General features: G+C 46.0%; 1 protein-coding gene across 1 annotated transcript in view; it reads left to right on the top strand.

The window, feature by feature from the left end:
* Positions 1-846: 846 nt before the first annotated feature.
* Positions 847-14663, top strand: part of vwc2 (von Willebrand factor C domain containing 2) — a 30352-nt gene continuing 16535 nt past the window's right edge. Inside the window, exons 1-3 of the mRNA XM_076050057.1 lie at positions 847-1140; positions 10750-11465; positions 13507-13636. Coding sequence (XP_075906172.1) covers positions 10839-11465; positions 13507-13636 — 757 coding nt within the window. The 5' untranslated portion in view covers positions 847-1140; positions 10750-10838. The remainder of the gene's footprint in view (positions 1141-10749; positions 11466-13506; positions 13637-14663) is intronic.

The following is a 14663-nucleotide window of genomic DNA, read 5'->3' as shown; positions in this document are numbered from 1 at the left end:
AGATTAGAGGACACTTCTGACTCTGCATTTCCATCTCTCTCCTTTCCTTTCCACTTTACCTTTGCAAGCTTTGTGATAAAAATCCAACTAAAAAGACGTTTGCCTTCAGTTGTTTGGGTTGTAGACAGTTGTGTTTCTGCGGTTCAAATGTCTCGGCCTCTCTATTTATAAAACAACTACGCAACTACTAGAAGATCTAGGTTTACGTTGGATGACCTTTAAGCCATAAACATACCTGTAAATTGTATAGAATCTATTCGCTCTACTGTGTGACGGACAGTAAATTCTCGTTTGTAAATGAATGTTTCTGTTGGTGGAAATGGTCCAGTATGCTGCACATCGGGTGTCTAAAGGCCTCGACTTCCATCTCCACGGCCCGAGGTGCATGAGTCATCGCTCCGGATGAACGCCAACCGTTCAGGTGTGCAATCACAATTAACGCTTCCCTTCCGGCATTGTGTACACGCTGATCTCTTTGCGCGGCAACAAATTAGCAGGTGACCAAACCGTGTCACGAAAACGACTTCCTAATTCGATATAATTAGCGAAAGCAGTTAATCTCAGCTGTGAGTGAACCCCGCGAACCGACCCGTGAGCGTCTAATAAGCTTGGCTAATTGACTGGCGTTTGTCACGTCATTTTTCTCGACTGCTCCACCTAGTGGCCGCCACCGGCACTCGCGGCAAAAAAAAAAAAAGCCTTCAGCCCGCCTCCTCCCCCTTCAGTTATTAAATTATTTCTCCCTCTCCCTCTCTCCCTCTCCCTCTCCCTCCCTCCCTCTCTCTCTCTCTCTCTCTCTCTCCCTTTTATTTTCCCCGTCACCGTGAGAAATAAAGTGCCAGCCCTCAGTCGCGGGCACGGCTGTGTAGCAGTGCGCGCTACAGCCCGCAGCGGAGACGCGGCACTCTCCGCGCGCTACACACATCGCCCGATGAAAGTTGAGCGTCGGCACGCCGATGACCTGCGCGCGTCCTCCGGGGCGGGGGGGAAACTGTGCATTTGGCCGTCTTTAACGAGCGTCACTTCCCATCTCCTTCACCGCCGAGCATTTGTTGCTTCTCCCGTGGCTCCGCTGTCCGGCAATCCGACGTTGTGTATCTGAGCCCCGACGCACTGGCGGAGACTCCGTGGAGACCACAGGTGAATTCTGCCTTTCAGCTCTACTCTGCCAGGATGCGGCTCTTTATTTTGTTTTGGGTGTTTTTCTTTCTCTGCCGGAATCGCTTTAACGCTCAGGTTTTGTGAGGGTTTTTTGGGTTTGTTTTTGTGTTTTTTTTTTTTTGTGTTTTTTTTTTTTTTGGCACAACTTGGAGCTTTTTCAACTGGAATCGGTGTTTGAGTGCGCTCTATGCGGATCTCACTCTGCCCGATAGTAGAAACCGCTGCTGGAAAATCCAATTGTGTCTCTTTGAACAGCCCTAGATGTGATTATGAGCTCGATATCGGGGGGCTCTAATGCAGTTGGTTCGGGAAAAAAAGGTTTTTTTTTTTTTTTTTTTTTGCACCTGTGGATGTCAGAGAGGTAACACTTGGTGGAGTGCGTTTTCAGCATGAAACAAGGTGGCTGCACAATCGCCTGTTCCAGTCCAGTATGCAGCATCCAGCCAGCAGCCTGCAGCCCAGGCATATAGAGCAATCTAATAACATGTATAATTAAAAAAATAAATAAATCAAAAAGTAATAGTTTAGAGAAGGTCATGTGCTCGACTGATGAAAACCTGCACCTTTGCTTTTGTTTTTATTGTTGCAGTTGTGAATTGAAATGTGTGCATATTTTTATTGAAAATGCTCTGCATCTCTCACTGCGAGACAGTACCCAAAAAAAGAGCAAAGCTTCCCAGCATCACTATTCATCTCTCATGGCGGTCCTTGTGAAACATACAAACAGAGGATGCTATTTTACCGTCCTCCTTAATTCGTTCAGCACTGCAGACTTTTTCCTGGCGTCGCGTGCACGTGCACACTCTCACCTTGCTCCACAGTGCATATTATCTTAAGGTTATGTGACAGTTTTGCAAGGGCCATTGCTTTTGCATTCTATGTTTAGGCCAAACTTTCTTTTGATTTAGGTCACTAGCAAGATTTACAGCCAGAATGATAAAATTCAATTAGGCAGCCCCGCAGCAATCTTTACTCACTGGCTGATGGCTTAATACTTTTGGATTCTGCTTCTGTGTCCCTTATTGCTCTAATTGGATTCCGTGATTTCACACTGTTTATCTATGCAAAAATGAGTTCTAAAACGTGCCATCATTAATTCAATACATCCCCAACCCTGTCAGAGCCGAGCCCACTAGCCACTACTGTCGAAACATTTCACATCTCGTCCCCTGTGATTTGCCTTGTCATTAACTGAAGCAGACCTCAAAGTAAATTGTTGCATTCCCGCTTGCGCGAGCGTCGTCGTGGAGGGATGTCGGGACAGTGAGGAATCTGTAATGTGCCGTAAATGAGTTGCACGCAGTGGTGAGGGCATACTGTCTGTATGAACTTAATTCTAGCCCCGAGGAGATGGTTCTTCTTCTCAATGACATCCGGATTTTAATGGAGCTGGGCATTGCAGGAGCCGCTATTCTCCCAGATGCAGTGAGTGAGATATCTTCCTGTTTTCGAATGCTTCTTGTTGGACTCAAAAGGTGTGGGCTGTTCACCTCAAACAGCCGAGGCCAAAACATCCGTCACCATACACACACACACACGCACACGCACGCACACACACACACACACACACACACACACACACACACACATACACATCTATATTATTCCTCTTTGACCAGGACGGGAGGGAACACATCCTCCTAGCCCACGCGTACAAATCCCTCGAGTTGTGAGCGCTACCCATGGTGCATTTGTCCCGTTTTTGCAGCGTTATTGTGTGAGTGAATCTACTGTCAACATCCCCCCGAAGATTTCTCTCTGAGTGACATAAAAGGAGAATGCAGAAGGCAGGTCAACCTTAACACGGCTCGGTTTTGTTATTGAAGCCCTGCCAGCTCAATCTGTGAATAATAACATTGTGGTGTTGGAGGCAAGGCAGCGGCAGAATTTTCTCTCTCAGCTCGGGGTTGTTGTGTCAAGACTTATCCACCCTCTGCCGGGTAATGAAAACGACAATAATTTATGAGTCATAAATCAATGCGATGGTGAGTGTCGCTGAACCGTGAACTGAACAGCCAGGTTGAATTCCTGCCTGATTAATCATTGCTGCTGCACCACGTTGGAGTGATGAACAGTCAGCCTCTCTCAGAAGCAGTGTTCGGACTGTCTCGACTTAGTGGTCAGTCGAAATTCAGCATTAAAGGAAGAGGATAAAATGATGTTGTTTGAGCTATCACAGTGAGGTGGTTGGCTTGCAGTGAGATGTAAACCGAACTTTAGCCTTTGAAGGGGTACGGATATGGGTATGGTGACTGTTGTTGTGACTGAAGCCAGACTTGCTGGCAAGGAGCTGAAACAGAGGCTGATGCTGGGTTAATTCTCTGGTGCAGGATGCTGTCGCCGCGGCCACGGCCGCAATGCTTAACGGGCAGTGAAACAAGGAAAAATCATTAGTCAGTCAAAGATAATAGCTCTAAGAAATGGCAGCATTTAAATCCGCAACCTTAACTTGTGAACAGAATAGCAGGATGCACTGTGTTCTCTGCGGATTAAGGCATTCATTTCAAATAAATATGCAATGATACTAATACAGTTGCAAAGTTGCCATGCATCAGATATTACACCATTAATCAGAGTCCATTCACAGATTTGTTAAATTGGGTTTTGTCACACTGGTTAATAAGAATCTTTCTTTCGAGCTCCGGATGACTTACATAGACCTGTATTTTGCTGTTTGGCTCTTGACAGTGAGATAAATTGTTTCTAATTTGGTCAGTTTCCTCTGTTTTATTTCCAGGGTATTGCACGAATGTGTTTGTATGCCCCAAATTGAAAAGCACACACCATATTTTTATTGTTCCGAGTGTAGGGAAGGCAGAGATTTGAAGCAAGAAGGAAAAAAAAATGTAGCGTTGGGGCGGCGGCGGGGGGGGTGTATGAGTCAGATCTTATTCTTCTCTGTATCCGGTCACTGCTAGGCTGTATTTGAGCCACAATTGAATACATTTAAATTTTCTACAATTTATTACAAACAAAATGTCTTTAATGTTTCCCCCCAAATGATGAGACCTACGGCAGAAAGTATAACAATATTCTTTTGGGGGCAGATTACAGTATAAAAGCTCTAAGAAATTACACGGTGGGCATGCAATTTAATTGCAGGTTTTGCGTTCTTCAGCCACAGATAGTGGCCGGTGTTTCAAAGGAAAACCAGTGAGCAGCAATAAAATGCCTTTAACCCCCGATTTTTTCAACATGTATTTTACCATCATGCTTTTTTCTATTTAAATACGTTTGTGGTAGATGGACTGTATTTATGTGGTACACTAAAGCCCACGCCGATGACACGTGCATCCCTGTGGTTGAAGCAAACCGGCAGGTCGGCGTGAGCAATCCTCATTCACAGCAGCGAACAACACGGGGGTTTAGGGTTTTGCCGAAGGACACTTTGAAGCACAGCCACAGGCAGGGATTGAACAAGCGACCCTGCAATTAGTGAACAACCTGCGCTGCCTCCTGAGCCAACATCACCTCTTTTAATAAAATGTTTGCAGAACAGGGGCTGCAGTGTTGACACGATTGAAAATCTAAGGGCGTTAATAGTATTGACTTAGCGTTATCAAAGGTACATTTACTGTTTGCTCCTCCCAAAAATAATCACAGATGGAAAGTACACATTACACCACATGGTGTTTGTGTTTGGAGGCAATTAGACTGTTAGTAATAAGGCCTAAAACCACAGCAAGGCTATCACAAGGTTATCTTGCTGTTGGTGACGGTTTAAGGTTTTTCTTTCCCTTGAATTCAGTGTTTTTTTCTTGTTGCAGACTAATGAAACGTGTTATTATTTAAAAAAAAAAAAAAAAAGATCAAGAAACCATTTCACAGGGATTCTTGCTTATTTCAGACCGAACGACCAACAGTGAATGTCAAAACAAATTATACAAAAAAATCAATCAAGTGAAACGGATGTGACCAGTGGTTTCCAGATCATGAAGCCCGGCAAAATCATTCAGAAGAATCAGCTCAGACAGTTTTAGGTCCCTCTGTAACAAGGTCAAAGCATTTGGGGGAAGCAACCCTAAAATTCTTTCCTGAAAGTCAATGTAGTGCATTTAGGGAACACAATTTGTTTGGGTTTTGCGTTAAGTCAGTGCACAGGTATGACAACACCAAACCTAAGTGTGTCTCTGTAAAAGTAAAAAAAAACAAAAAAACAGTAGGTGTTTGTGGACATACAAGTATGACCACTCAGCTGCGATGCATACGTGTAAAGTGCGGTGGTGCATAAGATGTTTGCCTCTGGTCGGGACACAGACACAAAGGAGATGGACACAATAAAAAAGACAGAGAGAGAGAGAGAGAGAGAAGGAGTGAGAGAGAGATAAAGCTGAGAGATTGTTAACACTGCAGAATCCCCAACATCTGTGAATGCATGTCCACAGTCCAGCAGGCGCATGAAGGTTCACCAAAACAAGATTCAACAAAAGAGAATCTTGTTATCCAGGGCAAGATAATATTTAGATATGATGCTGGATTTTTGCAGCCTCAGCAGTCCCGCAGAGTGGACTTTACAACCGATTATATTTTACTCACCGTCCTGAGAGATAGTTAGGCGTAAGTGATGTAATGCCGTATCTCAGGCTGTCTGCTGTCGAGCTCCCCCGCCTGAGATTTCCTGCTGTTCGACCTGTCACGGCAGAATCGTGAACTAAAACTTACAGGTCCAATTACAGAGTTGCGTTAACACGGCCTTCTTGCCAAGTGTTGGAAACAAAGGTAAACTGAAGAGTAATAGAACAGAACAGAACTGATTCATCACTCGTTATTTTGTACTACATCCGGTTGCCTCCCTGCTATTAGCTCCAGCAACCACAATTGTTTAGGAGTTGGCTCCACTGCAGAACATGTTGTATATCTTGAAAGACAGACTTGATTTCCTTTTTTGCGAAATGTGTAGTTTCATGGGTCATTTCTTTTTAACAGCCGGACTTTAAAGCAATCAGCACTCATTTGCAGTTACTTTTATACTCGATCCCACGCAGTCCTATCAGTTGCCTGAGCAGATGTGACACCACATGACCGCTTGGCTGTGTGAGGTAAGAAAAGATGACGGCTCTCCAAAGAGCAAAATATACAGCTCACTCTCCAGCTTTAACGAGAGTGTTTGTTTTCCAGAGGTAATTATTTGGATCTTACAAGCGTAAATTGTGGAGCTGTTCCTTCCACTGACGGAGTAGATTAATTAATTTGCTTTGATTTTTTTGCCTCTGCAGTGAGTGTTTGTATCACAAGTGTGAATGAACTCTGTCTTGTTTTGCCCATATGGGCTCTAGTGTTGATTGATGGCTACAACCAGTACTTAATCTAAGGCTTTAGTGAGCGCGGCCCTCTCAGGTCACACGCGTGCCGCACTTTACGAGTCTGACGGCTTCATTGCTTCGACTCGGTCGGAGTGGGTGACCGCATAATGTCCCCTCATGACGCCCCGATCCTGGAAGAGGACACTGGAAAAAGGACACTACTGAATCGGCGATCAGCAATTTTACAGATCATGTTTCCACAAAACTCTGACTCGGAAAATGAAGTATGCCTGAATGGCTGTCCATAGCAGATGCAGAGATGTACAGACAAACTGGCAGCGTTTGCCACATCTAGCCTCGTCAGTCGTGGCTGTTTTTCCCCCTCCCCGGCCAGGCAATATTTTCACAGGGATTAAAGATGAAGCAGCCAGGCAAAAAAACTGAGCTCTCTAAAAAGCTGTAGGGCAAAGATAAATCCATGACCTTTCCCCAAATGTCTTATACCGTATGCAAGACCATAAACAGAAGGAGCTGGATATCACTTGAACCCAAGGAGTGATATCCTGGTCTTTAACCTGGAAACCGCGCAGTAAAAATTCAAATCCAGCCTCCTAAACCCCCAGACACTTGAATCTAAGAATTAATTAGACATGTACAAAAGGTTAGGTCTGTCATGATGTAAAAAATGGAGCAAATACTTGCTATATGTCTTCATTTACTGAATATGGTTGTAAAGAATTTGTTTCACATTAAAAAAAACAAACTAGTTCACAATCTCCCCTTTTAATGATCGGTGCAATTAAGTGCAATACCGGTTTCTGATTCTTTGGGTTGGGCTAAAAATCACCTGATTAAAAAAAAAAAACATGAAGCAAAAATGTGTTGGAGTTTACTACATATAGTGTTATTATAGCGATAGTCATGATATGGAGAGTATTTAAAATTGGTGAAAGTCTGATATTTGTGAGGAAATGTTTAAACAACTTTTAAAAATTAATAATGTTCTGAAACTCCGACCATAAGAGAAAAGAGAAGAAAAAAACAGACGAGTGGCTCAAATGGATGAAGAGAAATATTTGTGTCTGAAAAGGAAAAGCAGACTTAAAGGTCCAGTGTGCAAAATTCAGCTCAATGTATGATTTTTGTATTGGTAAAAGCTTAACATCCTGCCCATATATACATTATTTAAAGTGTATACTCGCAGTACAAGAAAAATAATTTGGTTTTCCTGCCCTTCGAACGGTTCTCACTTACATACAACAATATACATAGAGCTTTCAGGGTCTTGCTCCTAGTTAGCTGCCATCTGGATCCGCCATATTTTGAGGAAGTCCACCTGACAGTGCCCTAAATGTGAAACGCGCTATAAGACAGGCTTCCTTAACCAGTACATGAATTTTATATGTCTTGCACACAGAATTTAGATTGTCCCTGTTTTATAATTAAATTTAGAATTCGTTTTATTTCCCTTTTCTTTTCTTTGTTGTTTAATCAAAAGGATTGAATGGCTTGTAACAAATTTTTGGCTCTTTTGTCAGCAGCATTACATTTCATTTGCTCTACAGATTCTAGATCGCTTTATTTCAATACATATGTGTGATTTCAGGGGTGAGCAAGAATAATTTTTTAAAAAACTTTTTTTTAATGAAACATCGACAAATTGATTGGGGGAATTGCAGCAGCTGTCACAAATGACTTTTTAATGATTTGGTTTAGCTATTTCTCTCAATTTCTCTTGATGGCATTCAAACATGTTTACTAACAGGTTGCAGCTTTCCATAGATGCACACATTTGCATCCATATGTTGTTATTTATTAAACTCAACAGGACTGCCTAACTATTGTTAGTCTGATATGTACGGACTGACTTGGTTGAAATTGAATTAATTATCATTTTGTGTTTATTTATTTGTAGTAATGTAATATTCGATGGTGCTTTCAAATTGTCTGTGCTTTAGGAAATTTGATAAATTTATATTTTTCAGTATTTGTAGCTTAGAAATACTCTCTCTCCTGCATGCTCTCTTTATTTTTAATACGACCTCCCATTTCTAAAGATATTTGCTTTAGTTGCCAAAGAAATGTTATTAAGTAAAACATTTTTTCAGCTTCAGTGTTCTGGAGAAAAGGTACAAACCTATGGAAATTGGAGAAATTTTTCAAAAGATAGAGAGCACCTTGAATTTCTTTTTACAAACTCCACATTGGCAAAACAGACACGTTTGTTTTTATTTGCCAATGGACACCCAAAGCTGTTGTTCCATGTTTCTTCTCATTGGGTACATTTTCAGGGGGCTTTCTGACATGGGGGAAATAAATGTACAACTTTTTTTTCAAAGAATTCCGTCTTTACCACTGGCTTCATCACACACATTTGTTTAAAAAGCACTTGACGACTTGGGGTCGGGGGGTGGCACCTGCCAAAATGAATTGCTCCGATTGTGGGTTATCGGAGTGAAGAAGCAGCAGTGTCACAGCTCACTGTGCTTTTAATCATATTTACAGCCACGCTGGCGCTGGCGCCACAGATGAACAACCTGAATGAACAAGCCCTTTCAGTACGGCTCAAACTTCCCTTGTCTTTATCTGTAGAATGAGGACTCTGCTGTTCTATTTCAGTGCAAGGGACCAGTAATACGGAACTCTAAACTTTTCCTTGTACAATTAGCTTTTGCTGTTTTTGGCCAATGCAAGGTATACAGGAAGCCTCTTGGGGAGGGGGGGGGCACTCGGCGCTCAGTCCTGACTGACTGTATTCAGCATCAGTGATGTTGTGACAGCCTGGAAACAGCTGCTAAGGTGGAGAGGTGAGGCTGGAAGGAGCCAAATGAGGTCCTTTTACTAATGAGGCTTGGGCCCATTTCCCTCCGCCTCAGCTGCGGCGGCACCATCGGTATGCTCCTCATTCTGCCTCCTCTCATTTCCACCGCAGCTCCAAGGATTCCGCCTCAAACACAGAAGCTGCTAAAAACACTGCTCAAACACCGCCGGCATGCGGGCACTCAATTTCAGCCTGTTTCCCTCCGGATGGATCAGAATTCATGAATATCAAAATGCGTGACTTAAAACATGTGGGGGAGACTTCTTCTTTCTTCCGCGTCAGACTCAAATAGAATTAATGTGGCTAGCTGTCCCGGCATTATCTCTGCCCTCTCTATGTATTACACACTGCTGAAGCAATTGGCTCACGGCTTATTTGATCCTCAGTTTCTACTCACATTCCTGTTTGGGGCACCTTATCGCTCCTGCTGGAAATTAGCCGCAGTCATTGGGGTTGACAAATGAATCAATGCGGCGGACTATTCTTAAACAAGCGCGGACGGGACTTTGCAGTTAATCATTGCGCCAGTCAATAAGGCACAGTCCCAGCCTCTTTCAAAATAAGCTATACATGTCAACGCCAACCGTAGCCCATTTGAATGGAGATGAGCAGCGACACCCAACATCCGTATGGGCTGGGGGTGGGGGGGTGGGGGGGGGGGGGGTGGAAGTAGGCCACCGAGAGCAGCAAAGCATCATAGCGAGCATTTGAATTTCAACGTACTGCTGCGAAAAAAAAGGCCAAGTTAAGCAAGGGGCAAAAAACACAAACACCGACTGCAGCCTATCAAAAATGTGCAGTGTCTGTGCAGCGTCTGCACTTGATCCTTGGCGCTCACCCCACTTGAGCTGCTGCGTGTCGACGCCTCAGACAGGCTGAGGAAAGTGATGCACTTCTATTTTTGTCTTGCATTTAAGCAAAACAAGCAGACATTTGGCGCTCGTTCAGAGAAAGTTTTTTTTTTTTACTGTAGATCGTCCGCCTGCGTCGCTCCCACCTTTATGCACGTCCACTTATGTCTGCGGCGGTAAGTTTTTCTCCTCCAGACCGAAATTATGTTCAATTTTCAAATCGATTTCCCCCCACTGCAGAGTTGTGTCGGCTCGTTTTAAAGAAGCAGACATTGATCCTGATTCTTTGTTCCGTGTGAGAGGCTGGAGCTTTTGCCGCGTCAGAACCAGGGCCCCTCTCTGGCTACGTTCTTCGTACTGCGTCGCTGATGGGGGCCCGATTGATGCTGAGAGGTGTTACAGTATGAGATGCTATCGATTTCCCAACGCCGCCCGCGAATCCATCCTCTGCCTCCCCCCCCCCGCCCCCGCCCCCGCCCCCCCACCCACCCCCACCCTGATCCAATTCACTGATCCCACAGCCCTGCCGCCGCACTCAGCAGGATGTTCGACACGACAGATCGGCGCTCCGAGTTTCTCGCGCCACTCTGCCGTCGAATCCCAAGCCGGGGATAAAAAAAGAAAAGTGACAAAATACTGAGCGCATAACCCCAGTTTAATTTTCTCTTTTCAGATGGACTGGCTCACACCTAAGATGTGAGGAGTGTTATGTGAGCCAAGGTGTTTTCCCACCTCACCGGTGGGTGGAGGGGGGGGGTCGAGATGCCACGCTCCGTCGCCATGGCAGTCGAAGTCCTCTTTGTTCTCGGCGTCCTGACGAGTGGCGCTCGGTGCAATCCCATTGTGACCTTGCCGGCCAGCCGAGATCGTCTGGAGAAGGCGCTGTTCCAAGCCAGGGAGGACAAACATCAGGATCAGCAGGCTGCCGGAGGGTACGGCGCTCAGCAGCGGCTGGAGGAAATCAATGTCTCAGGCCCCAACAGGACAGCGGTGAGCCGCGCCAGGCCCAACTTCAGCTCCAAGGGCGGCAAGCCCGAGGAGTCCTGGAGCATACAGGACAGCCTCAATCAAATAGACGAAGGGCCGACCAGCGACGTCGCCCTCTCCCTGGACGCCATTGACGAGTACGCCTACCCGGACTACAGGGGCAAAGGCTGCATGGACGAGAGTGGCTTTGTGTTCGCCATCGGCGAGCAGTTCACCCCCGGCCCCTCCGCGTGCCCTTGCCTCTGCACGGACGAGGGGCCCCTGTGCACCAAGCCCGAATGTCCCAAGGTTCACCCGCGCTGCATCAAAGTGGACACGAGCCAGTGCTGCCCGCTGTGCAAGGAGAAGAAGAACTACTGCGAGTTTCGGGGCAAGATCTATGCCTCTCTCGAGGAGTTTAAGGTGAGTCCATTAACTGCATTGGCTCACTCCTTGACACGGTCAAACAAAGGAGTGCTGACAGAACACTCCTCTTTTTTTTCCATCGCTGGAGTTGAGTTCATCGGGGGCGAAAAAACTGTCTGTGCCTCGCCTTGCAGCGTGCAAGCAAGCGGGGCCGGCCAGGCAGATTTATAAAAACAAAGTTCAGCACTTGATCCACCCGTCCTGCCTTCCCCTCCTTCCCTCTGTCCCCACGCACGAGCTCCAATATTACTGGAGGCTGAATTTAGCCGCGCACTTTCAACTTCAGTCTGTTGATCCACACGAAAGCCTTGTAGTTACAGCAACGGTACGAGTCTACAGAGACCCGCTGCCGTATGTGGGCGTTGGCGAAGAGCGAGCGTATTTTCTTTCCTCTTTGCCACGTTTCCAAAAGGCTTAACCCAGGATTTTTCCACGACCTTGGCGCAATGCCTCTCACAAAAGACAACATTTTCTCTTTCATGGCCATTAACGTCTCAACAGGGGGGGTGGTCAGAGTCCAGCTCGCAATCCGCGCAATTAGTATTACCTGGGAACCATTGCGGAATTTAGAAATGACACGCGGCGTGGCTGTGTTTCACGTGGTGCGCTCGCAGAGGATCAGTGATTACGCTCAATTTTGCCGGCATTTACCCCCGGATGTGATGTCAAGCAGCTACATATTTTTTTGTTGAACAGGTTAAAAAAAAAACAAACCAGAGAGCTCGGTAGAATAGAAACATTTGGGGTTTTCGCTTTTTGAATGGCTTTTATCTTGCTCTGTCTGTGAACCGCAGCCAACCCTGCATCCAGAATGCTGTCTAGACCGTTCGTCCGAAGCGTGTTTCTCTCTGCATCTTGTCAAAACGGCAAATACAGAACCTCACGGACAAATACACTTTGGTCTCATCAAAGAGAAATTACTTGGTGTGGAATTTTTACTCAACAAATTACCGACATGGCCAGAACAGATGACATTAAGATCATAGGAGTCCTCTGCAGCTCCTATAAATTGCACGACCTCCCCAGGTGATACTAACACGGCACTGGTTAATGCAGCATTTTCCCCCCTCTACTCGCAGACAAGGTTACGTCTTGCACAGCTGAGAGACATTAGTGGACATTCATTTACATTATGTGAGCCCTTTGGCTGTGCCGCGTGCAGAGCAGGGCTCCGATACCAAAGCAACAGGCAGGTTTTAATGCTTGATTGCTAAGTTCTGGGGTATTGTGCTAAGTGCCGCCTCATTCCATTTTTCACGGTGGAGTGCCATGCGGAGGCGCCAGCCCCTGCAATCAGTGACGCCGCCGGAATTAACCTTTGGTCTCCTGCTAAAATGGAAAGGCAAATGGCTCCGCGCGAGCGGCCGCTAAACTAAGCCTTTCAGGAGGAATGTATAGAAGCCTGATCGCGATCAAACTGCGCGCTATCATTTTCCCGGGCCTCGCGAGCGCCGTTGCTCTCTCCAGTGACACACTGGCACACTCGGATAAGCAAGCCATTTCTAATGTTCCCGTCCACGGGCCAAGAAAATTGGAAGTATCCTTTTGTTTCCCCCGCTCCTATTGATTTCTCCGTATCGACTGATTGGGGGAGTGAAGCGCATTTTCACTCAAGCCCTTTTGCAAAATGAGCCATTCATTGGCAATAAAGTGGAGAGAGACGACCCGACCCCCCCCCCCCCCCCCATTCCCACCCCCCGATCCCCCCTCTCCTCCGCGGACGCAGCCAGTGACAGTGAGACGGCGCGGCCTTAAACAAAAGCGACAGGACGGGTATTATTGTGTGTGCGAGGGAAAGATAGCCGCAGAGAGACGGCGCGCTGGGAAGGAAGCAGGAAGTGAAACAAACACTGTGAAGATTAGAGTGAAATTAATTACGGATAGGCTCTGTGTTGGCTCTGTGTGCGTGTGTGTGTGTGTGACTGCGCTTGTGTGTGTATGTGTGTGTGTGTGTGTGTGTGTGTGTGTGTGCGTGTGCGTGCGTGTGCGTTAGAGCTGTTTACGAGGGTGTGAATCTGGCGGGTCTCTGCCCAACCAGGTGTCCCCGTGTGAGACGTGCCGATGCGAGCCAAGCGGCGAGGTGCTGTGCTCCGTGGCCGCCTGCCCCCAGACGGACTGCGTGGACCCGGAGTACGAACCGGATCAGTGCTGTCCCATTTGCAAGAGTGGTGAGTGGAGACCATTTTGGCGGAAAAAAATGATATATATATATATATATATATGTATTTGCTTCCAGCTTCCACAGTTTTTCACCCCAGTTTCACTCTGTCTTCAAAGCAATTCCAACATTTGCTCAGTACAGCCGTGGAAAAAAAAAAGAGGACACCCCTACCTCCTTGTTCAGTTAATTGAATAATAAATCTGTAGGGCTTTTAAAGAAAGGAAACATCTGAAGGTTTCACACTTTGGCCTCAAAACCTTTATTGCTTCAAAATATTGGAGAGAAAAATAATAAAAAAAATTTAAATTTCAATGCTTTGCTGTGGTGAACATTTCATTCCGCCGCATTGACTCCTCCAGTGGTGAACGTTGTGCAGCTTCCACTGTTCTGACGAGTGTCAAGTGTATTTGCTCAAGGGCAACTCAGCAGGAATCATATGGGCAGAGGAGCGCATGTCTCGCCTTGCTGACACAAAGCGCACATTATGCTGCACAGCGGCGTTACCGTTCTCCTCGCATATCATGTTACATATTTCTAATATTGTGACAGAGTTGGCAAGTCGTGCCCCCCCCCGCCCCCCCCTCTCGTTTTCTGTTTTTTTTGTCGTCATTTTTTGTTTTTCCACTAATGGAGGCTGCAGTCCTCCCCTGTCTTCACCCCGAAGTACGGAGAATTAAGCTCCACTTGCATTTTTTTCTCCCCTGCTGCGGGGTTGTAAGTTTATGATCCCGCTGCTTCGAGAGCTCCGGCCCCGTCGGAGAAGCAGGAATTCTGAAGCTCAGAGTCGATTATCTGAAGTTGTTGGGGGATGATTCCGGACAGCATGTCCTAGATTATGTCCCCTTGTTTTCTTGGCGTGACTCTAATGAAACGTGGCAGCGTCAGCAACAATGCTTCCTTCAGCAAAAAGAATGATGACTTGCGATACATCTCTGACTTGGTATCTTTACGTGCCACATGGGCTCGTCTGCAAAGAGGGCAAGTCATCTTCATGAGGGAAGAAAATCAGCAAAAAACACTCAGTGCACCTTAAA

This window comes from Nelusetta ayraudi, unplaced genomic scaffold (genome assembly GCF_046127955.1).
Source record: "Nelusetta ayraudi isolate G7.1 ecotype Tasmania unplaced genomic scaffold, CSIRO-AGI_Nayr_v1 ptg000122l, whole genome shotgun sequence".
NCBI lineage: Eukaryota > Metazoa > Chordata > Actinopteri > Tetraodontiformes > Monacanthidae > Nelusetta > Nelusetta ayraudi.
The sequence above is the reverse complement of the archived record's forward strand: the minus strand, read 5'-3'. Positions and strand labels throughout refer to the sequence as shown.